This window comes from Parasteatoda tepidariorum, chromosome 3 (assembly GCF_043381705.1).
Source record: "Parasteatoda tepidariorum isolate YZ-2023 chromosome 3, CAS_Ptep_4.0, whole genome shotgun sequence".
In the NCBI taxonomy this organism is placed as follows: domain Eukaryota; kingdom Metazoa; phylum Arthropoda; class Arachnida; order Araneae; family Theridiidae; genus Parasteatoda; species Parasteatoda tepidariorum.
Window position 1 is genome coordinate 59,264,788 of NC_092206.1, and position 11,007 is coordinate 59,275,794.

The window sequence follows — 11,007 nt, forward strand, 5'->3', positions numbered from 1 at the left end:
ACCCCTGTAAAATTTATTCCAGGCAGAATATAGCTTACAGTAAATATTTTATTTAATAATAGTCTAAAAACGTATGAATTATAAGGAATACTTTTTATTTACATTTTGAATGCCAAAATACAAATTTAGAGAGAATCCCAACAGGAACTAAGACCAATTTCGTTCAAATTCTGTACTTTGCCATGAAAAATTATTCCTTAAAATGATTTAAAAAATTTATATCTTTAATTCAAAATTTTCACTAAAAGTTATTTTGCATGGAATTGATTACCTTTAGATATTTTATAATTGTGTATGAAAATTTTTCTATTCGTTTAAAATATTCTCGAGGTGTGGAGAAATGCGCAAAAATTATAACTTAACATTCATAATTCTGGCGTCAAAAAATTTGTCTGATTTCGTAACTTTGTCTGCACTACTTTAGATCACCCTTTTGAGATGGAGACAAAAAAATGTGAAGATCACTTCATTATATCAAAAGTTTTTCTGGGTGGTCTTTTTTATTTTGTACTCTGTACTTCAAATGTTTGTTTATTCGTATGAGATTGCATAAAAGATAGAGCATTTGAATTATAGCTGAAGCTCTTTTGGTAGGCTGCATTAGCCATCAATATTTTTATAAACTTCTACTGCAATAATTTTTTCTTTTGGCTGGAAGATTAGGATGTAGAAAATTAATTTACAGGTCAAAAATCTTCATATTGGTTCAGAATGCTCAGTAATAAAGTTTTAGATTAAAACACCATAAAAAAATGAAATAATTTAATACATACTTAACTGTCAACACTACTGGATTTTGCCAGTTTCTCCTGGTTTAATGGTTTGAAAAAAATTCTGGTTTTTGTAAGTTTTTGAAAATTCCCTAAAATTGAGTTAGTTTTCTAAAAAAATACCTATTAAAAATAAAATCTTTACTTTAAAAAATAGACTCTTTATCGCTTGCACATTTAAATATGTGTTACTAATACATAATAAAGCTAGCCTCATTTCTAAACATCAGCTTAAAGATTTTTTTGATCTAAAATTATGAGTAGCCATAATACATAAAATTTCAATTTCATTTAATGTCAACAAAAACTGTAAAATAGTGCAGTTTTTTTCTATTTTGATGACTATAAAAATTTCTAAACTTATGTGCAAAATATTTAGTACATTTTGTAACAATTATTGTGAAATTTATATTATTGCGTAAAATCTGGATTTTTTCCTACACGTGTTGTCAGCTGTCTTTTACAATTAAAACAGTTATGTTAATTGCGTAATAAAAGAGAAATATTTAAAATTAGTTTAATATTACGCATAGCACTAATGAGGTTTTAGTATTTTTTGGTGAATCATAACTATTATAGAACAAAGCAATAATTCTACTAGAAATGGTTATGAAATAAATATTTAACTTCATTGAGGCTATTAAGAGAGCACAGCCTGGCATTACACATTTGCTACGCATGAACCCATGCTGTTAAAATTTTCTGTTCTAAAACAAAGTGATTCTGAAATTCAAAATAGTGCATTTTATTATTTTTTTTCAATAAAATTTACTTTTATTATGCTTCTTTGTATGGTTTGCTGTTCACAAATAATAATTATTTACAATTAGCCTGATACATGCAAACTGCTCAGAAAAAAGTTCCAATTCTTCTTTTAGAAAAATGTTATTCTGATTTTTTCTTCGACCCCATTACACAGTTTAAAAACAAAATATATTTTAAAAGAGCAATTTCGCTTTATACAATTTTTTTTATTTTATTATTATTTTTTTTTACAGAAATCAATGAATGCATGAACAAATAACAATGAAACAAATAATGATTAATTCATTTCCATCATTTTTTCTTCTTGCTTTTCTTCTAATGTGTCCACATTCATTTCTTCTTCTTTTATTTTCATTTTGTCTGTGGCTAAGAAAAGAAATGAATTCAAATCAAAATTCATAGATAATAAAATAATAACCACCCAAAACACAATTTATACAATGCATAGTTTCATATTCATTGTCCTAATGTGCTTGAAAAAAGGGCATGTCTCAAATTGCACATAAAAAATGGTTTACAATTTTGAAAATTCCAAGTAGAAAGAGATAAATTGACAAATATAAAAATCGGCTGAATAGCAATTTTATTTTTAGAAAAATAATCATAACTCTGCAGCAAAATTGATATGGGTAAAAGGGAAAATACTTTAATTGAAATGTTTAAGATGATTAGATATTAAGATAATTAGAAATATTTAATATAAAACAGACTAACAGCAATTGAAAGGAACAGCGTAAAGTCGAAAAAAATATCCCCTTTATTCTTACAGAGCTATCATGAACGCCCATAAAAAACAAAGATTATATACAAAAGCAATACAGAAAAAATAAAAATCGATCTTAATTTTTTAAAACTAAACATTTCAGTTTGCCAATTACCCTATTTTCAAGAAAAAAATAAAGATAAATTCTAATAGAAACTCTCTTAATTGCCTTGGTCATAATTAAAACATATATAAAAACAATATTACTAGATATGTTTGCAATTTCAATATGTTTTTAGAGCTAGATAGAAACCGAAACGAAAATCGCTCTTAGTTTTTAAACGAAAGATTTAACACTAAAAATCTTAATTTAACTTTTTCACACTGCCATAGAAAAAAGTGACCATAAAAGATCTGGTACTAGTTGTGCATCTTACCTAACAAGAAGAAAGTGACAATAAAAGAATAAAGTCAATTTGAAATGCTCCGCAATTTGACATGCTTTGCTTTAGTTAAAAAAGAAAAAGAAGCAAAAATTAAAAAAAAAACAAAAAAACTTTTCGATTTTTAAAATATTGAGAGTTGAAAAAATGATGAACTTAACTTGCCTGAATATAATTAAAAAAAGAAAAAAAATCCGCATTACAAAACTTATGATTCAGTATAAAGTAATTTAGTTTCATTTCTGAAAATTTTGCTTTTCTAGTTATGTGTCAGCCAACAGGTTTTGGAACTTAAGTTAACAAGAGAAGACAAGTTAACAAGTTTTAGAACTTAATAAATCTGTGAAAAAACAATTTTTAATAATGTATAGCAAAAAATACGATTTAAGACTTAAATTTAAATCTTTTAAAGTTTTTACCAAAAAAAAGAAGAAAAAAAAGAAAAAACTTTGTTGAAAAATAATTACTCAAATAATATCAAGCCAAATATTTGGCAGAATATTTGTTACATATTTACTTCAGAGCGTTAGATCTTCTAAACGTACAAATAATTTTATACATAAATATACTTGTAGAATATGTTCCATAAACTCAAGTAAAACGATATTAAATTGTTAATAATAGTTGACTAAGGTCGACACCCAGTTAAATAAAGGCTAGTAGTAGAAAATCTGTTGGATAAACAGGAATATTGAAAATGTTGTTTTAGAGTAGCTTTTGCCAAAGTTATGAAACTTAATAAATTTTTCATTAAATATTGAAACAATATAGTGTGGTCAGAGCCGGATTATACCTTTCGTAGGCCCTAGGCATAGCCATTTTAGGGGCCCTCCCTCCCCTCTTTTCAAAATATATGCTAAAAGTTTCTTGCATATTTTTTTTTTTACATTTTTATTAATGTAGATTTTAATTTACAAATTTGTTTAGCGAACTTCAAGATAAATTTAATTTCGATAGTTATTAAATATAAACAAGGTTATCTTTAATGACTATCGAAATTAAAAATAAACTTGTGAATACTTTTCCTAACGTTCACATTGCATTAAGAATATATTTGTCGATTCTTGGATCAAATGCAGAAGGAGAAAGATCTTTCTCCAGATTAAAATTGATAAAAAATTATTTGCGTTCAACAATGCATCAAGATCGTTTCGCATCGCTCGCACTTATGTCTATTGAATACGACATTTTGCGTAGTTTGGAATTCGATAGCATAAGACAAGATTTCGTTGAATCCAAAAATCGCAAAAAAGTAATATATTAGATCAGGGGTTCCCAACCTTCTTGTACCTAAGAGCAAATACCAGAATATCGGTCGAATGGCGGGCACCATTTATTTTTTTAAGATAAATTTATAGTTGATAGACGTAGGTAATAATACACACTGCATATAATGCTCAAAAAATTTTATTTTAAAAATTAATTTAACTTAGGAATTTAATTAGTATTAATATTCTTGTCTAAAATAAATGATTACTAAATTGCTTTTTCAAACCATGCGAAGCATAAAAACTATTTATAAAGTATATAAAATACAGTCAATGTGGTCTTTAGCATTGCATTTCACTGGCCAGCTCGTCATAATTGGGAGAATATGGTGAAATTCCTGCTCGCAAGCAATCGTCAAGGTGTTCATCTGTAAGTCGGGACTATATTTTGATTTTATGATATTTATTGTCGAAAGCAGTGATTCACACAAGTATGTGGAACCAAAAAGCGACTTTATTTTATATGNATTGAATACGACATTTTGCGTAGTTTGGAATTCGATAGCATATTACAAGATTTCGTTGAATCCAAAAATCGCAAAAAAGTAATATATTAGATCATAAGATTCTGCAAAATAATTTATTACCGAAAAATATTATATTTTTCTCCCAAGTTTTTCGTAGGCCCTAGGCATGTGCCTAGTGTGCCAATAGGCTAATCCGGCCCTGAGTGTGGTCAATTAAGTTGAGCCCTGTTATAATAAACCTGGGTTTAAGTGAACACCCCGTATCATTTAAGTAACAGTCTTTTATAGTGTACTTAATGTTCGTTTTCCTTTCATTTCTCCAACTTTAATTAGCAAGAGTTGCGATTAAAAATGACGGTACTTCTTCACATTTCGTCAAATATTTATTTTGCATGCTCTTCCCTTTTAAACTAAGGCGAACAATCGCCTAGTGGCATATATGACTTTCCTTAAGAACAAAAAATTCCGGCAACTTTTAAGTCAGAAGTGAAACCAGCCTTAAAGATTCTGATTCTTGTAGAAAATACTGGATTCTTAACTAATTGTTGATATCAAAATTGTTGCTTTACTTAAAAACTAAAGTGAAATCCATTGAAAAGAACTAATTTCTTCCATCAAATGCAAAAATAATAATAATAGAGCGTAAATTATATATTAAATTAGTTAATAATTCATAAACAATTTAAATACCCCCTATTGTAACCACTATTTCCAATAATACTATTGCCATAAGCCAAAAAATAGTCTATCAACTTACAAAACTGAAATCACTCCTTAAGAGCTAATCTGAAAGCTTAATATTCTATTTCACATTGTAATTTGCTAAGATTTTTTAAAATTCCAAACGCAACTAAATGTATTAGAAAAAAATTAATTTGTGAACAATCCTACAATTTAACATATTTGCAGATATTGATTTGTTAATTGGATTGAAATCCTTTTAAATAAACAGTAAAAAAGAGATCAATTCAAATTTTTGGGACAACTAATCTTTTATCATATAAGATTTGATCTTCTAAAAACAGTCAATAAGCATTTAAAAAAAAAAAAAAAAAGACCAAAAGATGTTGGAGGTGACAGATGTTGGAGGTGAGAAAAGGACCATTTGGGAGCCCAATATAAATACTCAAGACCATTACAGGCAAGTTGCAATTTTACTTTTCTTTTTAAAATAAATATTACTATCAATCTCAACACATCTTACATTATTAAAACTTCTATTAAAAGAGATTCATATTTTTTACAATAATTAGTACTTCTTACGGTTAAATCCTCGCCCCTTGTTTTATGTCTTGATAGGAAGAGAATGTCGGACTTGAAGCATGAAAAAACACCCAGAGAGTCATACTGATTTTTTTAATCACCAATATACTCTATTTTATCGATTTTTTTTTTTACCTAACCTTATCAGATTAAAATATTTTTTTAAAAAAAGTAATTGAAGTGAAACATACCAGCAACAGATCTGATTAGAGACATATCTCTTTGTACTTCCTTCAAATCCAATTCTTTTGCAAGAACCTTGCCCTTTTTTAATCTACAAGAAAAAAATTTGACATTAATTAAAGTAGTTTTTAAATACTACATTGTAAGAGTTTTATTATAATACTTTAATATACACTTTAGTTGTAAAATTTTTTTTTCTAAAGCGTTCACATACTATTTTTTTCTTTTCTTTTTTGAACCAACAATTCAATCAGCCATGTAGGATGGATAATAATTTTTTAAAAACTTGTAGATTGTTTTGTGATAAGAATGTCAATTTCCTCATGAAAAATGTAGTTATTAAAATGGTTAAATGGTGTAAAAAGTGCCATATCATTAGTTGGATATACTTCTTATGATTACACTAATATAATTAAAAGGATAGACACGAGGAGGCAAAACAGAAGAAAAAGAGGATACATCTGTGAAAAAAAAAAGTTAAAAGAATTTTAAAAACAATTAAGACTTTCGTGCATAGCAAATTTATTAACTACAGGGTATCTACAAGATCCCATGAAAAATAATCATAACAAATTTTTATGATCTAATTTTAAAGTCATTTTACTTAAATTATTCAATTTATTTAAATATTCTTGAATGTATTTTACATTCACATGATTAGTGGAATATAATAATAATAATTAAAAAAAAAAAAACAGCAGAAATTTTTTGGTGAACAATTATTGCTATATTATAGGGTGAAATTTCGACGACATGCTTCTCTGAAGCATTATACATTATTCGAACAGACACATACAGCGTTATTTTTCTATGCAATTTGCATGGGGCACTTTATCAGTAAAAATTCAGTTAAGTCTAAAAATAGATTTAGAATATTATCTAACAGTTAAAAATTATCTCTTCTTCAGCTCTTCTAACAATAAAAATTAGACACGAGAAGACATAGAAATGTTAGCTCAGAATAATCTCCCCTAAAAAGGGAGAAAAAAATCTATACATTTTAATGTGGGGCTGAAAAAAATAAATTTCAAATTTTTGAAATGTTTCTCAGCCACCGTTTTATCATTTGTGAGCAGTTAGAAGAAGCACACGCAGAACATTCAGCATCATCTGTACTGTTGTTTTTCAAATTAGTGTGCTCATACCGCTGTCCCTGCTTTGTCAAAAAAGTTCACATTTTTCTTTGAGAACAGTTATTTTAAATTCGCTATGCTAGAACATTAAGCTTCAGTTTAACTAAATTTCCATTCTGTTATGCAAATGAATCGGAAAAATTCCTGCTTTTTGCAGAAAAGACAGCCCGTTAGCCCTCCAATCCTACAATGATTTCCGATTATGTTTTTCTGTAGTTACTTATCGTTATTTTGGCCATTTTCAGGACTCAATTTAAGTGATCGAAAGTCGTACAACACAAGTAGAAAAACCACTGCAGTCGCTTTTTCTCTTCTCAGTTTGTAGCGTATTTTGCTACTCTTTAAAAAAGTAGTGCAGAGAGTAGAGCATTAATAAAAATTTTAAAAAAAAAACAGCAGTTTGCGTGATTTTCTGGCAACTATTTTTAGTGTTAGTTTAGAAAAGAAACACAATTCTAAAGAAACAAACTTTCGCTGATCTATCAATGCATGCAATGAAAATGATCCTGTGGCGGCAGCTGAGCATTAACAGAAATTACGTATTCAAAATTACATATAACTAATATTTAATGTAGCCAAGGAATGTATTTTTGACGTACCTTTTTTTAGAATGAAATAAAACAGTATTAAACAATTAAAAAATTACAAGTATTTGATAATTTCTCATTTCTTAAATTATATATTCACAGTTGAAAAACGCATAAAAAGTTGAAAGTTATATGAACAAAAAAAAAAGTATTTTGGAATAACAAACTGGCTCATGTAAACAAAAATAAATATTTCTTAATTATTCACTTATATTTAATGTAAGCCAATCTCTTATTCAAAACCATTTTGAGCATCTGAGTTAATTAAGCCCTCCAATAAAGCTCACCTCCCTAAAGTAGTGAAGTAGTTGCTACAATTCCAAAGTAGTTAGTAATCACTAGGACTGGGCTATAAACCGACCCGTCGCGAAATACCGATTCAAAGCATATATCGGCAGGCCGATATAATGACTTTCCTTTTAGGCGATGCATCAGAAATCTGATTTAAGCTGCCGAGAGTGACTCTCGCTTTAGGCGATGCATCAGAAATCTAATTTGGCCATCATGTTAGACAACACTTGAGGTTTAACGATATAATATGTGAGAATTCTTGCCTAAGCTGACGCTGTACCGAGGTGACGAAGACGTTTTCGATTTTGCCTAACCACGGAGCTGTTGATAGCGCCTAGCTACGAAGACGATGTAACTTTCATGGTGTCGAATAACGAAAAGCGAATTAAACCAGAATGCCCGGTTTCTTGTGAGGATCGGTGTTGAAACAGAACGCTATGCATAGTTTCTTTATGCGCGATATTTGTCTTTGGAAGTTTACTTTTCTAGAAGATTATTTTCAGCTGGACTTACTTTATATTGTGATCACCGTGCACTTTACTACTTAGCGATCGTTTCATTGTGCATTATTTTGTCACTTTTTCTTTCTTTTCTTCCTCTCTGTTGTCTGTCGGGATATAACGATTTTTGTCAATTATTTTTAGTAGATCTACTGTTATCGGCGATTGTTGTGCATTCGCTATTGTCTTAAATTTTCGTTCTTTGATCTGTACTCAATCTATTTATGAAAAGAAAGCATGAATAAAAAAAAGATTCTAAATTTTTTTAAACTATTGTTTATCATTTTAAGCGAAACAATTTAAAAGGGGTATTTTTTATTTAACTTTGCTATAAAAAGTTAGTTTTTTTTAAAAAATTCATCTAATGCACGTAAGTATAATAATTTGATAGAATATGATTATTTTTAAACAAATAAATCTTCAGCCGTTTTTAATTTTAAAAAATTTGGTTATTAGTTAAAAAAATATTTTTTTATTGAATAAAAAGTGAAGCAATGTTTGACGCTTTTTAATAATTTAACAATAGTACTCAAAAGTTTTTTTTTTAAAAAAAGTTTTTATCTTAACTAATAATTTTAATTCTTTATTAACTCTAATAATTTTAACTCTTTTGAATTAAAAATTAAACCTAAAAAGTTTTTAACTGTGTAATATCTTAAAAAATCCCCTCTAAAACCTATCAGTTTAAAAAAAAAAAAAAACCTGTTGAGCTTTCTATTAGGGGAAAAACTCTGACGCCCCTTTTGCATACGCAGGGGTGATTGTGAGCCCAAGTCAAAATTCCGGAAAATTTCTTGAGTAAAAAAAAAACACAGTTTAAATTGAAAAAAATTTAAACAACCCTTTTTTTTATCTTCCTTTTTCTCAATATTTCTTAGTTTACTTAAAATACATTTAAAATTTTACACATACCTATGATGACCTGGAGAAGTAATCAAAATTTACAAACGTCTTTCTTTCTTGAGTTTATGATTATAACAACTATTTACTGATAAAAAATGAATATTAATCAGGAATATATGCTTATAAAATATCTCTCTGGCTCTCCCTTACAAACAAATAAAATAAACTGTGTTTTTAAGTTCCACCTTTGAAAATTTGATTTCCAGAAACTTCTGTGATCAATGATTTTTTGAAACATCTGGACCTTCGATCTCCGGAAACTTCCGGATCACTGTTAGTGAAAATTCCGGAAATTTTCCGGAAAACAATCAGGCGATATGCATAAATGGATTGCAGTTTAGTTAACTTTGAAAATGTTTAAAGGAACAATGTGAAAACCATGTTTTTTCATAATTCATATACTTTTTGCATTATGCATAGAAGAAAAAAAAATCACATTCTGGAAAAGGGAAACTAAGCACTTTTTAAAAACACCAAATGAAAACGCTATGCACCTTGTCTATTGTGACTTTTATGATTTTTCTGATTGATATCCTCAACCATCAACAGTTTTGCTGAAACACTGCTTTATTTGGAGAAAAACAACAAATTTAATATTTCAGCAATATTTACTTACTTTTATAATAAGAGTAGGGAGCATTATACAACATAGAATACACCATTATACATCAAAAGAAGAAACTATACTTTAAAAACTTTAGCAGGACTTTTAATTTCATTAAAAAATATTTCACTGATCTGAGTGGTAGTAGCATAGAGAAAAAAATGCAACAAACATTTTTCAGAAAATCAACCTTGTGTAATAAGTCCTAAATGTTACAGAATTCAACTATGAATAACAAAATAAAATTGAGAAAAGCATTGACAGAATTAATTTGTTATTTGGTTAATTTACTCCTTAATGAAATTCTTTTCCTTGCAAACTTTAAGAAAAAAATAATGGCTTAGTTCAAACAGGGGTCTCTCTTGGTTTTTCTGAAAGGTACCTATTTTGTGAAAATTTAGACATAATTTGTGAAAATTAAAATTATATTAAAAAAATCAACACAAAAATATGGATTTATCCGCAAGTTGAAGTTCCGCTACATGATAGTAAATTTGGCCTAGACAGACTCCTGTCAAATGAACAATAATTGCATGACTTTTTTTTGTTTTGTTTTGTTGAAATTCTGAAATATATAACCCTAGTCTTAACATCTTTTGAAAAAAAAAAAAAAAAAAACTGTAATAAGAACAAACAAGAGTAAATAAATTATAAATTGTATTAGTTATTCATAATCTCATACCCTCTACTTTTAGTTTTTGAGGGCTGTATTGCATCAGGTAATGCTTCGGTGTCTTTGTCAGAATTTGGCTCTTCAAAAGATCCATTGTCTTCCAAATCAGGAGAGTCCACACTTTCTTCATCAGAAGTTGAATAACTGTGAGGAAAAAAAAATATTAACCAACATTTGAAATGCCTAAAACAGCTGTCTCAACAAATATTTAGTTAAAAAACTTACAAGGCTTAATTTTATGATAAAAAACTAAAACTTTCAATTAAAAAAAAATCCAAACAAAATTAAAGCAATTTTAAGAATAAATAGATAATATTTCTCCTTTTTATGACAAGACTAATATATTCTATACTATTTATAGGCTTCATTGTATAGTACACAAAAAAAAAAAAAAAAAAAAAAAAAAAAAAAAAAAAAAAAAAAAAAAAAAAAAAAAAAAAAAAAAAAAAAAAAA

General features: G+C 27.8%; 1 protein-coding gene across 1 annotated transcript in view; it reads right to left on the bottom strand.

Annotated features, from left to right (window-relative positions):
- Positions 1 to 1,812: 1,812 nt before the first annotated feature.
- Positions 1,813 to 11,007, bottom strand: part of LOC107447693 (probable ribosome biogenesis protein RLP24) — a gene marked incomplete in the record, with an annotated part of 12,224 nt that continues 3,029 nt past the window's right edge. Inside the window, 2 exon segments of the mRNA XM_071179206.1 lie at positions 1,813 to 1,901; positions 5,871 to 5,953. Of these exon segments, the coding sequence (XP_071035307.1) occupies positions 1,813 to 1,901; positions 5,871 to 5,953 (172 nt within the window).